Source organism: Manis pentadactyla, chromosome 14 (assembly GCF_030020395.1).
Source record: "Manis pentadactyla isolate mManPen7 chromosome 14, mManPen7.hap1, whole genome shotgun sequence".
NCBI lineage: Eukaryota > Metazoa > Chordata > Mammalia > Pholidota > Manidae > Manis > Manis pentadactyla.
Window position 1 is genome coordinate 13,430,521 of NC_080032.1, and position 22,901 is coordinate 13,453,421.

The window sequence follows — 22,901 nt, forward strand, 5'->3', positions numbered from 1 at the left end:
GGTAGTTCATCTTTCCTTTAACAAACAACAGGAAACTCTTTTAAGTTTCATTTATGCAGTTTAAAGGGAACCTGTGTGCAGTCCTAAGATAACTGGATCTTATAATTTGGCTTTCACTTGCCCTAAGTGACCTACATTTAATAAATAGATTTTAGTGTTCTGTTGTTTAAGCAGCCATATAGGAATTAAGGTTTGGTAAGTTGCCTTAAAAAATTATAGATGAAGTGTTGATTGTTGGAGGAGCCTCGAGGGTCTTTTTCCCAGGCTGAACTATATTGTCTGTGTAGCTTTGCTCCTTAAATATTCTTTTTGGAGGAGGTGACATTGGTGTAAACTAAGCCCAGTGACAGCCACTGGAAGTAAAGCCAGTTTTTAGGGTTATTGACTTTTAAAATTGATGGGCTCCCATGTACTCTGTGGGGTTTTCATGTATTAAAGTGTGTGTATTTAGTCCTGAGGGTCAGTGTGGTATAGAGGAAAGAACACAGATCTGGGAACTAGGGAGCTGGGGATTCAGTCCTTGCTTTAGTCATTAACTTGTAGGGACATAGATACGTCACTCTGTCCTTGTGCTCTTGCATTTCTGTATCTGTAACACGAGGGGCAGTATATAAAAGTGATTTTCTGCCTTGGTGATGATCTGAGGTGATCTCAGAAGTGCCTCTCATCTCCTGTGGTCCTCAGTTATAGAGTGATTTCTAATGCAGCTGATTTGGTATCCAACATTCAGCAAAGGAAACACCATCATTTCATTTTTTCCTTCCTTAGCCCCAAAGTTTGGAAAGTAGATGCCTTTTTACTTATGGCTGCTTTTCTGTCAAGACTGAGCCTAGCAAAGAAGAACAGTCAGTCTTGTGACCCCTGCAGATGGTCCTGTGCATGGGGAGTTCTTAGAAGGATCCACGGTGGTGGCAGAGCCTAGGCTTGAGCCCTGGAGTGTCAGTTGACACTCCCCTGTCTTTCCTTCCTAAGACCCTATCCCTTGACTAGTTACTCCATCAGTAGATGCTAGAAAATAGAACTATGCTCCACGTTGTCAGAATACCTACATTTCTATCTGCTTTATGGATCTGACCTCTTGGTTTCTACCTATCTTATAATTTGGGTATAATAATGAATATTTGAATAAGGGTCATAAGTTTTACATTTTTACAGGTGATATTTCATTGTTTATACAGTACAAAGTGTTTATTGTTCTGACTGTTCATGTGGGATCAGATGGCTTGATCGTCTTCTGTGAGCTGTCTGCTGGATGCCAGCACCTCTGTCCCCCAGGAGCGCTTGCAGCTAGTTTCCTCTGTGGTTGGTTCCCTAATTCCCCCCCCCCCAGAAGATTGCTGGTCCTGTGGTGTCTGTCCCCTCTCTGGGATTGCAGCCTGAAGGAGAGAAATAGTGGGGACCTCAAGTACATGGTGAACCCATTAATCCTAATATAGGACTCTGCCCTGGAAAGACATTTCTACAACTTGGCAGCTTTGAAGTAATTTTATAATGAGGTGTGCTGCTTTTGTTTAAAAGCAAAGAAAAACCAAATTCCCACATAGAATATATCGTGATGCTTGAAATCAAGGTTGTAGGAAATGATGCTCTAGGTGTGTGTTGAGCTCCAGTATGTGTGATAGCCGTCTGGAATTACTCTAAACGTGAATTTTAAGAGATGGGTATGGTTTTTCATAACTACCAGAGACTTCTGGTAACGTCTTTTCCCCCACCCCGCCTCTGGTTATAGACAGGTTGGTTTTGATGGTGCTTTGGGGGCTCTGTACATATTAATGTTGAATATGCATGTATTGTGACTCTTTCAGAAAAGTTCCTCTATTTAAAAACGTGGCCTTTCGTGAATTTCTCTTCAGAGCTAATTAGTATCAACAGTAAATAGGGCTTGTTATTGGCAACCTCGTGAGGCTTGTGGTTAGCTTCTTGGGAGAATCATGGTCTCTGTCTTGCAGGACTTAAAATCAGAAGTGGAAAGAATAGTAGGGACAGTTACATTAAAACATACATGCAGCAAGAGGGAAGCTTAAGAATGAATACATGTTTATTTTAAGTGTATAGGTTTAATAGGTTTGTGTTAGGTTTTATCAGAGAAAATGGATTTTAAGAGGTCACTGCTGGAGGAATACAGAAAGTACTCAGCCCTGAGGTGGGGTAATTTAAAATTTCATGGATGATTCAGGATCTCTTGTAATGCTTCCGTCAAGCTGTGGCATGCCATTCTGTCATGACTTCTCAAGGTGTGGCTTAGTACATTTTCTTACTCTTTGGTCTTTCAGAGGATGAATAATAGCAGTCTTGTTGAACAGAAATTGGCTTTGTGGTTTTGGCTATAGGGATTTTTTCCCCCATAACTGCACAGGCTGCCTTGTCACAAGATCACACAGGTTTCAGCCCCTTGTGCACTCTACCACGTGGGCGTGAACAAGCCTCTTCTGTGTGGAGACGCCGCACTTGTGATGTGGGACTGAGGCATTGCCATCCCTTTTATGAACTGTGGTGGCTCACACAAGCACACCAATGTTTGGGGCTTGGTGTACACGTGCACACAAACACTTAAACCTCAGATCATAGTGAACCTGTCAGTCCTAACTGAAACAAAGAAAGTCCCTGATTTGAAAAGATACATGCACCCCTATGTTTATTGCAACACTATTTACAATAGCCAAGATAATGGAAGCAACCTAAGTGTCCATCAGTAGATGAATAAAGATGTGGTACATATACACAATGGAATACTATTCAGCCATAAAAAGAAAAATCCTCCCATTTGCAACAGCGTGGATGGATCTAGAGGGTATTATGCTCAGTGAAATAAGACAAGCAGAGAAAGAAATACGTGATTTCACTTACTGTGGAATATAAAAACAAAGGAAAACAGAAGGAACAAAGTGGATCCTTCAACCTTAGCTGACACCTTGACTTAGGAGAACCCTGGGCCAGCACTGCCCAGATAAGCTGCTTTTGAATTCCTGCCCCTCAACTGTGAGATTGTAAATGTTTTTGTTTTAAGCACGTAAGTTCTAGGGTAACTTGTTAAGCAGCAGTTGATAGCTAATACATATATTCTCAGAATATAGTGCTTCACCCATAATGTTAGGTCATACAATGCATTAATAAATGAGTAGTTTGTAATGACCAAAAGGCCTGGTAGTTTTGAGCACTCTTCCCACTTCTTTAAAAACTCTATGTAGATAGATATATATGTGTATAAATACATATAGGTATATAGAATTCTAAAATCTTGAATAAGAGAATCTGTACAGTAGTAAGTGTTATATTGTATGATAATGTTTGGTTATCCAGTATTCGATAATGCTTTTATATAATCTAAAAAATGTTCATAAGGTCATAGTCAGTTATTGGTTTTTGGGAAAAAGTCTGGAATGTGTACACTGATGGTGGGACTAAAGGTGATTTTTATTTTCTTTATAATTACCTGTATACTTTTTCCAAAATGTTTTACCATGAATGTATTACATACACAGATTACTTTTAAAAAGTATTATCAGCAATATTACCAAAGCATATGTAAAGAGGTAATTGTTGTTTAATCTTTGGTGAAGTCTAAAAATTATTTTTAAAAAGTCATATTCATTCATTCACATACTCAATCCTTAGACATTTTATTACCTGGTCTGTGCCAGGACCTGTTTTGGTTTCTTGCTCTTAAAAAGCTTTGATACCAGTTGACTTTAGTCTTTCCAGTGGGGAGCTTGGTGTGCATAAAGTGCTTTGACTCAGCAATGAGAGATGAGTTCCAACTGAGACTCAGAAGTCAGGAAAGTCATCACTGAGAAAGTTGTTGGACTTCTGGTTTCACCTGTGTGTAGGAGCGAGGAGCTCTGCTCCTAGGAAGGCAAAGAATGAGATGGGGGCCACATTCCTCCTTCGGATTCCTGGATCTCTGGGTGTTGAAAAGAACTTCTCTAGTATTGGAGAAATGGGTGTTTGATAGGAGTGGTATAAAGAGCTGAAGGGTAGCTTTTTGGTAGAAAAATCACATATTTCTTAGATCTTTTTTCCTTTACTTCCAGTGTATATAGTGTAAAATTAATGTTTTTAATGTTTTGATCATTATATGGAGAAGAACCAGAAAATAAGCACTGTTCTACATTTTAGGATTATTGTTATAACTGGATCAACATATCTTTCCTCTGTTTCTACTTCAGGGAAAGGCAGTGACTTCATGTTATATTCCTAAAAATGTGAGACACCTAAATGTTCATCAGAATGTGGTTGGAGGGTTCCCTTTGTAAATGGTGTCTTGGTTTTTTCACATGGTGGGGTTGCTGTCATACCTCTGTCCTACAGTTGCAGAAATTGGAACTCAGAATGAGTGAAATGCCCAGAGCTATGGGTCTTTTGTGGATTAGAACCTAGGTCTCTGATTCTTTATTGGATTTTACATGTGTATTTTTGATTAATGTTTTTTCTGCACTGAGTGTGAAAGATTTTTCTTTATGGAAACTGTGGTCCAGTTGATAGTTAATCCTTGGCATTCTTTCTCTGGGATTAGAAGTCTTAATAACAAAAACACTGGCTTGTCAGGACTTTGCTTCTGTCAGCTCAGAGAATTGTCTTAAGGTTCAGAAAGTACATGTTCTACACTGTACCTTGAGGAAACTGACAATGATGAAATCACAGCAGTTCACATTATTGAGGGCTTCCTTCAAGTGCCAGGCGCTGTGCTGGTAAGTGCCTTCTTTCATGGACTAGTTCAAAAAGGCATGGCAATCTCCCGATGGTGCTTTTCTCTGTGACCTCCAGTCACTGCCAGCACCTGCTGGATTTGCATCGGCTGCATCTCCCCCTTACTGTACACTGCTGACAGGCAGTTTCCATTCCCACAAATAGCAGTGCTCCATTTTGGCAAGGGTGGCAATGCCAGTAACCCTTTGTACAGATGTGGACATCTGGCACATGGCAGCTTTGGGGTTTGGGGCAGGAGACTATAGTCAGTGCCAGCGCCCTGATGTATTATAGGATGTCCATTCACCACCTCCTGAAATAGATGCTATGCTGTCTGATGCCCTGAGCACCTTAAACTGTCAATTGTATGAGCTGTGAGAGACTGGGAGGCGGAGTGGGGGAGGAGGATGCAGGGGGAGGCACCAGGTGCAGAACAATGACTTCCAAATTATGTCACGAGCTGCCAGCCACAGGAGCCCTGCACAGCCTCATTACCACATGAAGTGCCACAGAAGGGCCTTTTCATTTTCTCCCAGTGACTGTTTTCCATAGCCTGGTGGGGGCGGGCGGGTGGAGGGGTTACCCTACTCACCCCCAGTTAACAATGGAGCACAAAGTCCTGGCAGAAGGAACTTCACAATGCACCCTGGGGCTATTTTTGATTACAGTGAGTGGCTGTGACTCAGAGTGTGCCCTGGCAGATGACGACTTCCACCCTCCCCTGGAGATGAGCAGGCAGCCTGTCCTTTGTGCGAGTTTCCTTGGCCAGCTTCTCCTGCTGCAGTTCACTGATATGTCCACAGCCGGCCGCAGGCCTGACAGGGCTCTGACAGTGGTTTTTACCATATATGGCCATCAGAGCTCTGGGGCTGTCAGCTGGCCAGGGTAATTTCCTTCCTTTGCTTTGATTGGCTGCTCGACCGCTCAGAGAATGGTGGGATCTGGGAGCCTGTGGTGAAGGGAAGCCACTGAGTCAAGTGCAAAGAACGTTTAACTCTTTCCTGGTGTTTCTGGAGCCTGAGTCCATACTGAGCACACGGGCAAGTGCTGCTGGCGGGAGTCCTCAGTGTATGAACATAACCCGGGTCTGGAAAAGCAGCAAAGAAAAGGTGTCTGAATACAGATTACTGAAATAGACTCCAGGTTTAATAGACACATTTCCACAGTCCTGATTTGTCCAGAAGCTGCCCTGCAACCATATGTAGCAAGTTTTCTGCTCCTGCCAAGTGGAATTATCTGCGCTGGCTGTGGGTGGGACCTGAGTGGCATCCAGGGAAGGCCGGGCCGGGAGGCTGAGTGATGGAGCACGTGTTGGCCTTCTTGGAGGAGCAGTGACTTGGGTTTCTTTTCTGGCTGAGCTTTAGGTCATGAGTAAATGACACCGTCTGCTGAACTGGGCCTATCCTCTGGGCCTCCTGCTTGTTTACAGCTGCTGCAAGATTTGAACTGCCTTGACCATGGGGTCTGAGACATTTACCTAAAAAAAAGTTGATATTTTTCTGGTTTTCATCCCCACTTACAAGGAGGGTGGATTTTTATTCTGAGGCTTGTGGGAAAACCAATACAGAGCTGGGATTGAAAGGGGTGGCAGCTCTGGAGTTGTTCAGCAGTCACAGAGGGTCCCTGGGGGAGGGATCTCCAGTGTCCTCTGCTCGGTACAAGGGGCTGGGCAACAGGGAGCCTCCTGTCTGATCCATAGTGAGTGCTTTGTTTTGCTTTCCTATATTTGCCCTTCTATTGACAGTTCTTTTGCTTTTTCAGCTTTCAAGCTGGATTTTGACTAGGTTCTGCCTCATCTTGGGTTCCTCGTTTTTGTTCTCAGAAGTACATGGAATTGTTTGTCTCCACTGTGAGGTTTGCACTTAGAAATTTTTTGTTCAGTCAGGAAGTTAGGAAATACAGTGTCTTCTCTATTTGCTGTTGCGTATTCAGGCATGATTGAGTCAGGAAATGTTAACTTTTCTACTTTTTTGCTCTCTGATAATAAAAATCCATAGTTTTACAGTAACTTCCTTGGGTCTCTTACTGGACTTTTAAAATGGTCTATTCAACATTAACTTCAGTCACTGGAGAGGGCCTGTGGTGCCACGGTGGTTCGGTCGGCGTTTTCACTTGTGCCCATGAAGGCTGTTCCTTTTCACTTGCAGGCAGCGAGGCCTCCACAAAGCACACTGCCTCTGCCTGGCAGCCGTAGTGGCCGGCTTACTCTACAGGACCCGGTAACCCAATCTCTACATTTTATTCCAGGGCACCTCCTCTCGCCCTCAAGGTTGGTGTCTCTGGTTCCCTTAAAGTAAACGACCTGCTCAGAATGTTTTATTGCCGGGCCGTGAGCTGTCACTTTCAGTGACCAGCCTGTCCAGCAGGTCAGGTACTGTGCTCCTCAGGCTTCCTGGTCTGCTGCCTGAGCCCCTGTCTTGTTAAAAGCGCCGCTCATCTCTGTCCAGAGCCAGTCGCCAGAGCTCCTCCCTGTGGAGCGATGGGGCCATGAGAGATTGCCACAGAACTTGCCGCCGCACAAATAATACTGTTACAAGAATACGGAAGTTGAACAAAGAGGAAAACCCACTTCAGTAGACGCCCTTTTTGGACTCCTTTGAACCCAGCACAGTGTGAGTGGAACTTTATACCCGTGCTGAAAACTTTTCCTTTGCTTCCAACTACACGATTGACTGGATTCTCCTTGCCGAGAGTTCAGGAGTTCTCGGTGTTTACTCTGAGGCCAGCCAGGCAGTAAGGAGTTATTTCAGTGCCTTTGTAAAAATCTCTCTCAATGTATGGACAGTGATAAAGTTATTGAAGTTGTGGGCACATAAAGTGATTTTGATGTGCATTTTTTCCTAAAATGAAAACTTATATGAATATAAAGCAGGGATGAGCAGTTTGTAAAATCTTTATGCCTTGTTCCTTAAAGTCAGGATGGGGTGGGGGCTGCTTGTTTAGGCCCTTCCATCTGAGGGTGGAGGGTGGTGTAAGTCTGGATAATAAGCACATATTATAACAGGTTGTAAGGTAGCTGGGATAAGAAGAAGAGTGCAGATTAGAATTTGAGCAGAACTGGGAAGCTGCCTGTGCTGGGCTAGGTTAGGTAAGGGGCAGTCAGGGCCCAGTGCCCTTCAACAGTTTGAGTTTATAATGCTTGAACTCCAAAATGTAAGATAGAAAGGTACTGTATGTGGGATGCCTTGAGTATCTTAAAGGGGAATATTTGATTTGACTGACAAAACTAATGTGTGTCACTTCTGAGCACCATGGGAGTGTCTTAACTTTGTGGAAACATGTTGTTTGTGAGAAGGAGTAAGCCTGCAGGGTAAAGTGTTGTAGGGCTTTAACAAAATGTTACATGTTGAAGGAACCAGATGGATTATTAGATTGATCTTCCTGAGCACCAGTTTGGTAGCATCTTCACCCTGATACTGAGCAAGCTAACGTGTGGCTTGGAAACGATCATGTGAGGGCTGGTCTTACAGTAAGAAACAGTTATTTGGATGATCTTTTATATAATGCATAAGTCAAATTAGTAGCATCCCAACACTGAATTTTGAGAATCCAGGAGGGGGAAATGTCTATGGATACATCTGTAACACCATAAGTGTCTTTAAAAACACAATCCAGAGAAGACTCCTGTACATGTTCATGTATTTAGAATTTCTTGATCACACAGAACTGCCCTCAGCATGTGGTTTGAGTGCCTGTGTTGAGTACAGACTCCTTTTTAAAATGAGGTGTGAGACATAAATAGGATACACCATTAGATGTAAATGGAAGCAGTTGTGACTACCCTTTGAAACTGATGGTAAATGTCTTTGCAGCTAGAACTTTGATTTCATAAGAGTTACATTAAGTTTGTATACCTAAAGACAAATGTTTTGCAAAGTTAATTAAAACTACTGACATTCCTTCTGAGGGAGCAGTTAGAGCAGGTTACGAATTCACTGATGGGTACATTTTTATTAACACCCCTCCCAGCGCCTCTTAGAGGGAAGTGTTGCCAAACCGTGTGGGTTCAGCGGAAGCATCAGTCTCCAGGAGCTCTCCTGAGTCCTTTGGCTGCTTTGAAATCCCCAAACCCAGAGTAAACTACAGTATGGGTGTCTAGGTGGTTTTCTGCCACCGAGAGGGTTGCTGGTTGGAGTGCGTCAGAGCCATCAGCCTCAGCTGGGACCAGCCACATGGGAATTATGCTGTCAGACCTCTTGTGCCAGCTGTACACATAGTTTGGATGCTGGATTTTCCCTGGGGCTTATGTTGCTGTGCCCCTTGTGGGCCACCAGCCCTTTTAGATAAGAATAGTCTGTTAGCCAGTGCTAATAGCCCTGACCTATTTCACTGGTGTCCCATAGGTTTATGGACTGGGCTGTGGGCCAGAGTTTGGTAACTTAACCTTGCTCGATGCTGGTCATTTTCTCCCTTTGAGCAACTTGCTGGTAATTCCCATCACTTGGAGTTCTAGCTAGAGACATACAATAAGAGCTGCCCTATGTCATGTAGTTGGGACTAGTAAATACTCAGTATGTTTTTAAAAAATTATCTAAAGTAGGTAATTGTGGGTAAAACTGTAACATTTTCAGAATATCTCACCTGGCTTTGGTGCATTTGCATATCTTCAGGGGTGGAGAGAATTTCATCTCCATGTCAATGGGTATTACCTGGGCCACTGAGGGTGTGTCCAAACCTGAGAGGTTAAGGGGAGGGGCTTGTTTGCTTGCTTGCTTCTTCTGGAGCAGGGGAGAGAGATGGCACTGGACTGCAGTTTGTAAGCAATAAATAGGTTTTAAACTTTATTTCTCCCTTTGACTGATTTTGATTTTTAGAGGTATTTTGCCCCGGGATTTCCTATCCCTGGACTTACATCTGGTGTAATTGGCAGGATTCCTTTGAACCTGAAATCTGTCATAATCGGTGCAACCTTTGGGAGGTCTGCTCCTGTGGATGGCGGGGAGGCCTCACTGGATGCAGCAGCAAAGGGTGCAGCTTCACCTGTTACTATCCCCCCCAGCTGTGGGGCTTCCAATTTGGGAACCCCTAGTGGGGAATTGGTTTAGGGTAAAGTACCTCTTAGAGGGGCAGAGCCTTCCCCAGGGGAAGGGTGGAAACACTGAAAGTTGCAGAATTAGCCCTCCATGAGTTGGAAGACTGCGTGGAGACGTTATGGGGCCAGGTAGTGGCTGGCATTGTAGGTTCTCTTTTCATCAAGATAGTGGAAAATACTATACAGGAGAGAGAGGGACTTAGGCGGGAGAGAGACACACTTCAGCATCGCTTGGAGGAGCTGGGCGGTAACCTATGGGATGCTGTTAAAGAAGAGAGACAGTTACTGAAAAGGCAGGTCGCGCTCCTAGAAGACTCCATAGCAGCAAGTGGGGAGGCAGCAGGAAAAGCCTTGCTGCAGGAGTCGGTGAGGGAGGGGGAAGAAAGAGTACAGCCTTCAGCCCCTGAAATAGTGGAGGAGCCATTGGTGGAGGAGCCCGAGGGAGAAGAAGAGGAGGCAGGGCCATTGGCGGATCTGCTACCCAGGCCACCACTGGAGGTACCATCTTCTGTTTTATTAAAGGCCCACCCAGCTGTAATTAAGAAAATAAAAACGAAACAACCGCGGGCTCCTCAGGGGGAGGAGCAGCCCCCTCCCCCGGTTGTGGGGCACTCCATGCTCTCTCCCTATACCCAGGATGAGCTGGTGGACATGAGCGTCCCATATAGGCAGAGGCCATAGGAATCTTTGCCTACATGGCTTTTATGTCTCCGGAATATGGGGGTGGAAAACATTGTTGACGGGTACTGAGATGAGTAGAATGGCTTCCCTGATGACTCACCCTCCCCCCTGGCAGCGGTTGCAAAATGCCCATCATGCCTCAGGGAATCAGACACTCCTGGAATGGCTGACAGCTGCCATCAGGGTAGTTTGGCCTAATCAGGGTGATTTACCATATTTTCCAGTAGTTGGAAAATGTATGCAGAGCTCCAACAGGAACTGCGGGAATTGGGTACGAAAAATATCATATATAATATGGACCCCCAGGGCCCTGATGAGGAGGTGTTCACTATAAGAATGAGAAACCTGGTGCTGCATACAGTTCCCACATCTCTCTTTGGGTCCCTAGTGAATACTCTTGCCCCCCACCTAGGGCAACCCATAAGTGAGGATACTCGTACTTTAGCAGATCTGGTAAAGATTGAAACAATAAGGGCACAGAGGGAAGTACGGGCCATGACTGAAAGGAGAGGTACAAAAGGCCCCAATAAGGTCTTGAGGACCCAGATGTGGGTTGATTTGATAAATTCCAGGGTAGGGAAAGAAAAACCCGATGGGCAGCCCAATAGAATATTGTTAGAACTGTGGCGCCAATTAAAGCCAGAGTAGCAGTTCCAGCCGCTGAGGTCCAGGACACGGAAACCAGAGTCAAGGCCTCATGCCTGGCCTGTGTCCCTGCAAAACGTCAAGGGAGACAGTACTCAGGATTTGCTTGAGTCCTCACCCCTACAGGAGAATGATTGGACATCACGTTCGACTGAAGGGGTGGGGGGTTAAAGTCCCCACCTTGGGGGACATGGTGGGGACCAGAGGCCACATGTAGAATTAGCAATTCATTGGTCCCCTGTGAATATACAATGTGTCCTGGCACCAGCGGACACAGGAGCTGAGTGTTCTTTGATTCATGGCAACTCTGAGCATTTTCCCGGGACCCCTGCTGTGATGGATGGTGATGGGGGGTAAGGCAGTTGGAGTGAAGAAAGCCCAAATCTCACTGGGGTTAGGGTGTTTACCCCCAAAGGAGTATACCGTGTACATTTCTCCCATCCCTGAATATATTTTGGGGGTGGATATCCTGCAGGGCCTGTGGTTACAGACCACTGCAGGGGAGTTCAGACTGCGGGTACGTGTGGTAAAGGCAGTTCTGAGGGAACACGCGAAGCACCCACCTGTAGCTCTGACCGTACCTTGGTGGGTGACAAATACTAAGCAGTATAAATTGCCTGAAGGGCACAAGAAAATTGGAGAAACTGTACAGGAATTGGAAAGGGTGGGCATCATAAAGCCCACTCATAGTCCTTTTAATTCCCCAGTGTGGCTGTGAGAAAGCCAGACAGCTCCTGGCATATGACTGTGGAATTGAATAAAGTCACATTCCCTTTGTGTGCTGCTGTTCCCTCTATAGCAGACATTCTGTACACCTCAGCCATGAGCTGGGAATGTATCATTGTGTAGTAGACCTTGCTAATGCTTTCTTCTCTATTGACATAGCACAGGAAAGCTAGGAACAGTTTGCCTTCACGTGGGAAGGCCCGCAGTGGACATTCACTGTCCTTCCACAGGGATACCTCCACAGTCCCACCATCTGTCATGGGCTTGTAGCCCAGGACTTGGCCACATGGAAAAAACCACAAGCAGTGCGGTTGTATCACTACATTGATGATACTATGCTCACATCTGATTCTCTTTCAGATTTAGAAGGGGCAGTTCCTAGGCTGTTGCAACTTCTGTAGGAAAAAGGATGGGCTGTGAACAGCACCAAGGTTCAGGGACCTGGTTTGTGTGTGAAATTCTTGGTGGTTTTCTGGTTGGGTAAAACTAAAGTTGTTCCTGAAGCAGTTACAGACAAGGTCCAGGCTTTCCCCACCCCTACCACTGTGGCAGTATTACAAGAGTTTTTGGGTCTTTTGGGCTACTGGAGAGTGTTTATTCCACACTTGGCACAAATTCTGAAGCCCTTATACCAGTTGGTACAAAAGGGCATCAGGTAGGACTGGGATGAGGCAGGCAGTGCAGCTGCTTTTACTACTGCCAAGTGGGCAGTCAGGGCTGTTAAGCCTTGACTGTAATGGACTCATCAAGGCCCTGTGAACTGGATGTTCATGTAACTGAAGTTGGTTATGGATGGGGTCTTTGGCAGTGGCTTGAATGGATATGCCAACCTATTGGATTCTGGTCACAACTATGGAAAGGAGCAGAGTTCCGGTTCACCTTGATAGAGAAGCAACTGGCTGCTGTGTATCTCGCTTGCTGGCTGCGGGACCCATCACCAGAACAGCTCTGACCAAGGTAATAATCATCTATCCCGTTGCGGGGTAGATGTGAGACTGGACCCAAAGGCCATGGAGCGGCATGGCACAGACACCTACACTGGCCAAATGGGGCGCATATTTACGAGGAGCAGCACAGCACCCTCTCTACTAGCCCCTTAAGTGGAGAACTCCAACGCTTATTGGGGCCAGTGACCTATACCAGTGGGAAGCAGGAAGAACTTGCTTTTCAGCCCTTGGTAGCTGAGACTCCTTATCAGGAGGGAAAAGCCCCTATACCTGGAGATGCTTGGTACACAGATGGCTCCAGTCGTGGGCAGCACCTGACGTGGAGGGCTGTGGCTTTCCACCCTAAGACTGAGACAATATGGATGGAGGATGGAGAGGGGAAGAGCAGCCAATGGGCCGAGTTGCAGGCAGTATGGCTCGTGATCACGCAGGAGCCCTCCCCCATAGTTGTCTGCACTGACAGCTGGGCCATCTATCGGGGCCTGATCCTGTGGCTACCGATATGGTACCATGCCAGCTGGATGGTTGGTCACTGGCCCCTTTGGGGGCAAGAGTTGTGGCAAGACCTATGGCCCTCTGATCAGACTAAGACTGTTAGTTCCATTCAACTACTGCCCCTACTGCCTTAAGCCCTGGAGACACTGTTGAATGGAACTGGCACTGTATATCATGTGACTGGCCGTTTGCCTTTGGCATCCCCAGGGAATGATGAAGCAGACACATTGGCCCAGGTGCGCTGGCTAGAAGGAAAGCCTGCCTCTGATGTGGCCCAGTGGCTACACCAGCATTTGTTGCATGTGGGGCAAAAGACAATGTGGGCTGTAGCCCATAGGTGGGGCTTGTCGTTGACCTTTGAAGAAGTCAACAAAGCCCAGGAGTGCCTTGTGTGCTCTAAGAGGGACTTACACCGAGTCCCACAGCAACATGGGACAATAATAAGGGGGTCAGTATCCCTTGTCATGTGGCAAATAGACTACATTGGGCCTCTGCCCATATCAGAAGGACATCAGTATGCCAGGACTTGTGTGGACATGGCTGCTGGACTATGGTTCCTTTTCCTGCACATCGTGCAGATCAGCAAACCACCAAGAGGGTCCTGGAGTGTCTCTTTGCAGCCCACGGCCAGCCACAGGTGACTGAGAGTGATCAAGCCTCCCACTTTACTGGACATGCGTTATAAGAATGGGTGCAGCAATTAGGAAAAAAGTGGAAATTTCATGTACCATATAATCCTACTGGGGCAGGCATGATAGAGAGGTACAACGGTGTGTTGAAATCTGGCCTGAAGTCGGACACCAATAGTCTACAGGGTTGGTCAGTTCGCCTATAGACAGTGCTGTGGCATTTGAATGAGAAGCCCTGAAAAGGAGCTTTGAGTCCTGTGGATATGCTCACACACCTTGCAGCCTCTTGTATACAGTTGTACATACAAACCAAAGAAGAGCTACTGAAGCCAGGATATGGCCAGTAGAGCAATATCCTGCTGCCAGCCCCTACTGCCTTAAGCCCTGGAGATGCTGTTGAATGGAACTGGCCCTGGACATTTCAACACATGGAACAACAATGGCTGGCCCTTCTGTCACCTTGGGGAAAGGCCTGGAAGCTGGCCTCGTGTGTATTCCTGGAGTAACAGCTCAGTGGCCCCCAAAAGTCACAGTAGTGTACCCAAAATGTCCAGGAGGTAAGAGCATCTTGCGGGGAAGTATTTTATGGCCAGTGCATGTACCTCCTGTAGCCCTATGTAGTAACCCATCTTTAACTCCCTTAACTCCCACAGGGAGCAGGGTGAAAGTCTGGTGTACTAGACCAGGATGAGATCCCATTCCTGCCATTGTTTTATCACAAGACCACTCTCTTGCATGTGTCCTACCTGATGGATAAGATTTGCCTATGCTAGTGTCATTAGAACATGTATCTTATCGCCCTTAAGGTTATTTTCTCCTACAGTCCTTGTGCCCTGAACGCGCCCCCTGGCTGCAGCTGCCGCATGATGATTGCTCTGAACCCTCAGCTACTGCCTGCCTATGGAATGGACGGGCTGTGGACTTAATCTGCACATAAGACTTTGAACCTAGCCGAATCCTCCGTCTTGAGGATTGTCATAATTTTATTGATGTTGCTATTGTTATGTCGTTAGTCTGGTCACAATGCTCTAGTTTTCTCGCCCAAGGGACCATTGCGGAAGAGGGGGAAGGAGTAGATTGTAAGGTGAGATTTCTGGAGGGGTGGCCTGTGGGTAAAATCGCAACATTTCCAGAGTATGTCACCTGGCTTTGGTGCATTTGCATATCCTCAGGGGTGGAGAGAAGTTCATCCCCATGTCAATGGGTATTACCTGGGCCACCAAGGGTGTGTCCAAACCTGAGAGGTTAAGGGGAGGGGCTTGTTTGCTTGCTTCTTCAGGAGCAGGGGAGAGAGATGGCACTGGACTGCAGTTTGTAAGCAATAAACAGGTTATTTCTCCCTTTGACTGATTTTGATTTTTAGAGGTATTTTGCCCTGGAATTTCCTCTCCCCAGACTTACAGTAGTCTAAACAGCTGACTGACTATACTCAGCTAAATTTTCAATTCCATGCTAGAAAAGTAGTAATATTTTAGATGATGCAACCGAGGTGACACATCCTTAATGGAACATGGACTTATTTGTTTAGTAAATGAAATATTTCTATATATAAGCCTTGGAAAATTGATGAGTGGTTTTTAAATCACCGTTTAGTGAAAAAGAGATACTTAAAAGCTGGTATTAAACTCTTGTAAATCTTCCTTCCAGCCCCAGCATTCATTTAAATTCATTTAAATTCACTGCTTAGAGGTGCAGGTGTTGTCACCATGACTTGCAATGGGTGAAGTTGTGACTGTTCCTTTACAATCCAGCAAATTAGTATTGGACTCCTCAGTTATTCACTGGATGATAAATGAGGATGTGTCATGGGTATGAATGAGAAATGCATTCTCATTAGGTCCTGGTGCAAGATACCTCAGAAATGGTGTGTCCTCATCTCTACCATATAAGGCCATCATTGTATGGTTTCCTGCAGTTTACATGTACTTGATCTCTCAGCAGTTTATAATTGCCCAGCTCTAGCCGTGTTAATACCATATTCTCATTGGGTGAAATCTGTTGTGCTTTTCTTCTGATTTGATTTTGTTACGGGTAAGAAGATATTTGGAAGCATAAGCCCTTAATATCAAGACAGCTGATCATGGCTTGCAAACATCTTATATGTAAAACAATCCTTGCACATTTTAAATGCCAGTTCTTCTCACACTTTCTTCTCCTTTATCACTATCAGATATTTAGTCAGTTCCCATTTTGTTGGGCTGTAATATGATGCTACTTTCCAGTTTTATTTGTTGTAAGGATTTATGCTGATAATACAACCAGAAGGAGCAGCTATTCGTGAGATACCATTTTTTATTGACTCTGTTTCTGATGATCAGAAGCCAGCAATTTCAGTGTTACTTCTGTGTCTTTTTTATAAACCCTGTGGCATAGTGGACAATTTCTCTCCCTGTAGAAATCTAGTATGGATGCTCAGTGATATTTTAGATCTCTGCTTCTTGATTTTCTCTATGCCTCAGTTTTCTTTATTTAGAAAATAGGAATAATAAAGTCACTATATTGTAAAGGTAGTTGTGAGAATGAAGATACGAAGGTCTTCATACAGTTCCTAGTATGCAATATAAGTACTCTGGAAGTATTAGCTGTATTTATTATTTGCTTTTGAAAGAAAGGAGGGGGGCAATGGCAGTTGCTCTTTAAATGACATTCACGTTTTTCTGAAGATGTTGGGCTCTAGTACTTTTATGTTGCTTGTAGACTTGTCAGGGCTGAGTTGAGAATGGCAGAAAGGATTATTACTATTCTTAAATATCTTAACTTGACTGAAGAATACTGGTGAATAACTTAACTTTTAGCCAGAGTTGTGTGATTTTAACCTAAAAAAAAAAGTCATTCAGTAAGCTTCTCGGAATAATTAAGAGTAACTAGTATTAGTGCCCACATTCTCCTCAACATTGCTTTATAATTTGAGCAGGAGGTCTTCTTAGCCCAGATTGAAAAAAATATTTGGTGTCCTTGGAAGTTCAGGGTTCAGTGACCTTTTGCCATTAAGTTGGCTGGGTCTGGTTTTGTTACGGAAAATCAGAAAACCTGGACTGGATCACTGATGGAAGAACCAAGCGGCACTCGGAGATCTTGGAGGGTGGAGGTTTATTTTACACTGGTGGGGTCAGAGCAGAGTGATCTGCAAAGGTCTGAGCCCTGAGCACAAGCAAGGGGAGCAGTTCATACTTTGATATTTGGCATTTTGGCATGTGCAGCAAGCAGGGTGAAAGCAGCCCAGAGGAGTGAGGGGAGGTGGTCGGGAGTGCTCTGCTAACTTTGCCAATGGAGAGCCCGGGGGAGTGAGAAAAAAAATAAAGGGGGGCGGAGGGTTTTCTGCTGACCTTGATGGCTATGTTGAATGTTTTCCTTATCAGTTTGCTGGAGAGAGCCTAAGAGTGCAAAGACGCTGAGGTAAAATAATTCAGATAGAAAACCTTTTTTCCTGGGGAGTAGAGTTTTTTAAAATGCAAAGTTCATGACAATACATTGGTTTCTCAATTTTGTTACATTTTAATTATTATTATTTTTTTAGAAAATAGGACACTCGACCCACAAAATTAAAGATGTTAATATTTTGCCATGTTTGTTTCATATCTCCCTTTTTTAAAAAACAAAGTACAACAGATGTAGCTAAAATACCATTCCCCTTTCTTCTTTTCTCCTTACCCAGAGGTAATCATTTCTTCAGAGTTTGTGTGTATCATATTTCTGTACTTCTATTACATGTATATGTATCTGTAACATAGACGGTTGTTACGTTTGTCAAACTTTTATGTAGGTAATACTTATTCCCATACCAAAGGACAGTTAGATTGAGTCTGCTTTTTAAACTGTCACAGTCCCAGCAGGGATGCAATTGATATTATTCTTGTGCAAAACACAAGTACATTTCTCTCACACACACCTAGAAGTGGTACTGCTAAGGGGCGGGCATCCTCATCCCAGCTAATAACAGATTGCTCTCAAAAGGAATTGTGGTAAGATAGTCTCTTGTGAGCAGTTTTTATGAGTTACTCTTTCCCAACACTTGTATTTAGACTTGTAAATTGTTGCCAATTTTAATAGGTGTAAAATGTTTTAATTTGCAGTTCCCTGGTAACCAGCTAGATTAAGTATCTTTTCATACATCTTTTGGCTTGTCGGGTTTCCTTCCTTGTGACTTCCCCATCATTTGCCCTTTATCCTTTTATGTTTTTTGTTGACTTTGACAGGTATGTATGTTGCATATGTATCTTCTCGTCTCTGCAACTTGTCTTTTCACTTTGCTGATGTTTTTGAGAACAGGCCACACTGAATTTGGTTTAGTTGTACTGTTTCGTTGAGGGGTCTTTGCATCAGTATTTTAAGTCATGGGCTTAAATTTCATATTGCTTAGGTGATGAGTTCAGCAGTGCTCCTCTTTTTTCTGTTCTCTTGGAAGACTTGTCTAAGATGATCTTTTTCTTGAATTTTTGGTAAAACTTACCTGTAAAGCCATCTGGGCCTAGTGATTTTTGATACTGTGTGACCGATTAATTGATTGGAGGGGGTCAGTTGATTGAATAAAATCTTTGTGGTTCTAGAAATCTGGATCCTTATAATTTGAAGCAGTGTCCTTCGTGTGGTAGCTGTTTATAGAAGTAAAAGGTGATGGTTCTTGCTAGTTGACATTGACTGGTAAGGTCATCATATGAAGGCATGTGGGAGTTTTTAGGTGGCAGTAATAAAAGAAAAGTGGTTCTGAGAAAACACACAGACTCTGGTGTTGATGTTACATTAACAGGTTTGTTTCTCTCTCCTTTCAGACCGGTCGAATTGACAAATCCTACCCTACGGTATGTGGCCACACAGGACCAGTGCTCGACATAGACTGGTGCCCACACAATGATCAGGTCATTGCCAGCGGTTCAGAGGACTGCACGGTTATGGTAAGCTCCCAGGGCGTGGCATGCCCACAGGCCAGTGAGATTCACCTCCTGCTTTCAAAGTGTTTGTGTATGTAGAGGCTTGAAAAGCAGACATCGCAGTCTTGGTTGTCCATTAGGGACATTATGAAGTTTAACTATACAGATAAGCCTTTTTTAAGCCTTTACATCAAGAGGTTGTATTATATTGTCTTTTTTTTCTTTTGTATGAGTGAGTGAGTGAGAGAGAGAGAGAGAGAGAGAGAGAGAGAGAGAGAGAGAGAGAGAGTGTGTGTGTGTGTGTGTGTGTGTGTGTGTGTGTGTGCGTGCGTGCGCACGCGCACATGCGTGGATACATCTGCTCTGTGGGAAGGTTTTAGAGAAAGTAAAATGATTTTCCAATAATTCTGTGAATGCTGCTGGACCAGATGACTCCTTCTCCCCCCGAAAAAGGAAAGAAAAAGCTACTAGCATGAATTATATGTGATGGTGAAATAAGAAGGTCATACAGATAAAATGAGATATGTAACAGATATGGAGAGATTTAAAGACTTTTTTTGCAAGTGCTTGTTTCCAAACTAATGCCTGAGGTGTGTTCTGTCTAGTGGACTCTGCTAAGTCCTTTTTTTGCAGATGTACAAACGACTTGAAAGATTTTAAAAATAAGTTATTTACATTCCCTCATTTAGATTCCAAAAGTAGGTTGTATATGAAGCCAGGCTTTGGGGTACTTTTTAGTGCAAAGCTTCTTGATCTTGATTATGTTCTTGTTAGCCCTAAAATGTAATTATTGGTTTGGATTAATTTTGAATCCTAACCCAAAATATGTTGAAAAGGTTAGGTGTAAAGTAAGTACAGATAGGGAATGGTGAAATAAGTACTGATAGAAGGCTTGCAGCAGTGTTTTTAGGAGGGCTCTATTTATTAAGATTATTTTACATAAACGTAAATTAATTCCTGAACTAAATGTGTTTAAACATTTACACATTTTTCCTCATGGACTTCTGGCTGAGGACAGCTCCTCCTGGGATCTCATCATTTTGGCAGCCAAAGCATATTAAAGAAATATGCTGCTGTTAAAAGGAATTGTTCTGATTACTGTGCCTGCTGAGCTCATCATTTTAATGGCTGCAGACACATTTTGCTGAGGATGAGGAACATTACGTAGACCTCATGCCAAAATCTTAAACTGAAGGGTCTCACCCTCTCTTGAAGAAGAAGCTGTGATCCATCCCTTAGTGTCTCCAGCATTGTTACACAGCCCTTGTAAAAAGATTTTTGTATTATAAAACACACTGAACAGTTTAGTGAATTCAGGTGAGTTAAGTGATTTATTACAAAGTGAACCCCTATAGCTACCACCAGTTCAAGAAATAGGACTCTTCCGTCCATTCCGACTCTTCCTGTGCTGTGCCAGTGACAGCTCCTGCCTTCCTGTATCCTGACCTTTGTGATACTCACTTCCTTGCCTTTCTGATGATTCTAACCACCCAAGTGTCCATCTCCAGACCCTCTAGCTTGTCTTGTCAGTTTAAAAAACTTGGTGTGTCTTTTAAGTAGGTTTGCCCTCCATCATTATCTTGTCCTTAACAATGAACCTGTTGAAGAAGCTTGACCTTTGACCTGTATCTTTCAGCCATCTGGATTTTGCTGATTGCTTGCTTATGGTGCAGTTTAGCAAGCTCCCCTGTCCTCTGAATTCCCTGCACATTGGCAGCTGGATCCTGAAGTGTGATCAGATGTAGCTTCAACCCCTTAGACTGTAGCTAGTGTTACGTTCTTCCATCAGGAGGCAGATGATGTCAAGATGTCAGGGTTTTGTTCTTTTTTATCTGTGAAGCTATTGAAAGCACAGCTAAATCCAGCAATCCATTAGGGGTCACAAAATGGGGATACTAATTTGTATTATTTTATGTTCAGTTTTTAGCTGGTAAAACTTTTTTAAGATGATGCTCTCTTACCTGCTGCTTAGTTACCCAGTAGTAGGCTTTATATAGGAAAGCAGGATAAATGCTTCTTTTCTTTTACTTACCCAATTTTCAAGATAATGAATTGACTCTCTATGTTCCTCAGAAGATAACTAGCTTCCCCCACCCCTTTCATTTCATTTTGAACTCATGGATTTGAGCATCATGGGTTTAGGTGCATTACATTCTTACCTCTGCTCCGTCATCCAGTCTTACTGGGAACCTCTTCAAGGTCGTGAGTCCTTCTGACGTGGCCCTCATTGTTTTTGGTAGCCCCCTTGCTGTTTGGCATGTTAAGTTGTTCCAGGTTCCTCTTAGACATCTTGCCCCACACCTCAAATCAGCCATTTATCTCAGAAGCTTTGGTTTCTTTTAATGGGAAAATGGAATTTCTAGATCACAGTCCGGATGCTAGGAACCCTCATTGTTAACCAGGTGATCATTGTTTTTGACACTGCAGTAAATGGGCTAGAATATACATAAATATGTAAAGATATATATAATACCTTGTGATTTCATCTTAATATTTCCTATTCAAATTGAGGACTTAAAGAATTTCAGCCTAACATCTTTAATGTTATAGCTCTATCTCCTTTCTTCCACGCTGAGAATCCCAGTTCTCAAAGGACTGCAGAGGATGAATGAAATTACCCTGATGTGTCTCATGTGCTTCATCACAGTGCACATACAGTAGACTCAGACAAAATATTAATATCACCGCCAGTTATGATTACTGAAAACAGTTTTTAAAAAACACTTTAAAACCTATGCTATCTCTGTTCTCCTTGTTAAAAAGGATATACTCTGAAATTTCAAGGTCACAGAGCCATTACATTTAACAGCCTACCCTGTCTTAGTTTAGTTCTGGAAGTAACTACATTTAGTGCTCGCCGTCCATCCTTAGGCCAGCGTCTCTCTAGTCAGTTGGCTCATCTGAAGCTCCTTCTCTGGAAGATTCTAGACCCCAGTACACTAGAAACCAACCAGAGAGGGCTTCTTCTAAGACAGGCCCCACCCGGAGAGAAATTCCAAGGAATCGAATCAAATAGGGAAGGCTCATGGAACAATATTTGCTAAGTTCTTCTGTATCAATAATAGCTTATTTGTGACTTTTATATACTTGAAGGTGAGTTTTTCTGGATATAAATTTCTTGGCTCACAGCTTTCAAGTATCTAAATATAGTATTCCATTTTCTTTTGGCATAAAGTATTGCTGTCAAAAAAAAATCAGATGATAATCTATTTTTCTTTCCCTTGTAAACTTTGTATGTTCTTTTTGCCCAGAAGTTCATGTAATTTTTTTTCTTAAAATACAGTAATTTTACTAGAATATTGTTGGTTATTCTGAGTTTGTATTTCTAGGTTTATAGTGTATTCTTTCAATGTATAGTTTCTTTTTCTGTGAAGTGTACTCAGATGACAGTCTTTAATATTTGTTCTGCTCCTTTGCTTTTCTTTTTCAGGGACTCCTTTTGTCCTTATGCTTTGCCTTCTTGACCTTTTTTCAATATTTGTCCATTTCTCTCCAAACGTTCTTCGTTACTCATTTCTTTTAGACTTCAAACTTTTCCTGCTTTTTACCTTTTATTTTTGGGGGGCATTGTTAAGTTCTGTTTCATTTTATTTTTTCATTGTTAAGTTTTTGATGTGTTGTTTCTTGGTTAATCTTCATTTCTAAAGTGATTTTTCTTTTTTTTTTTTTTTTTTAATAATTATTTTTTATTGAAGGGTAGTTGACACACAGTATTACATTACATGAGTTTCAAGTGTACAACACAGTGGTAGAACATTTATATACATAATTCTAGGTTCCAGCTATCACCCTACCAGGCTGTTACAATATCTTGACTATATTCCTTATGCTATACCTTACATCCCGGTTACTAATTTATTTTACCATTGGAAGTCTGTCCTTTTTTTTTTTTTTTTTTGTGAGGGCATCTCTCATATTTATTGATCAAATGGTTGTTAACGACAATAAAATTCTGTATAGGGGAGTCAATGCTCAATGCACAATCATTATTCCACCCCAAGCCTAATTTTTGTCAGTCTCCAATCTTCTGAGGCAAAACAAACAAGTTTTTACATGTAGAACAAATTCTTACATAATGAATAAGTTACATAGTGAACAGTACAAGGGCAGTCATCACAGAAACTTTCGGTTTTGCTCATGCATTATGAACTATAAACAGTCAGTTCAAATATGAATACTCATTTGGTTTTTA

General features: G+C 43.2%; 1 protein-coding gene across 2 annotated transcripts in view; it reads left to right on the forward strand.

Annotated features, from left to right (window-relative positions):
* Window positions 1-22,901, forward strand: part of CORO1C (coronin 1C) — an 87,491-nt gene that overhangs the window by 35,740 nt on the left and 28,850 nt on the right. For both annotated transcript variants that reach the window (XM_036903980.2, XM_036903979.2), the window contains exon 3: window positions 18,611-18,733. In XM_036903980.2, coding sequence (XP_036759875.1) covers window positions 18,611-18,733 — 123 coding nt within the window. The remainder of the gene's footprint in view (window positions 1-18,610; window positions 18,734-22,901) is intronic.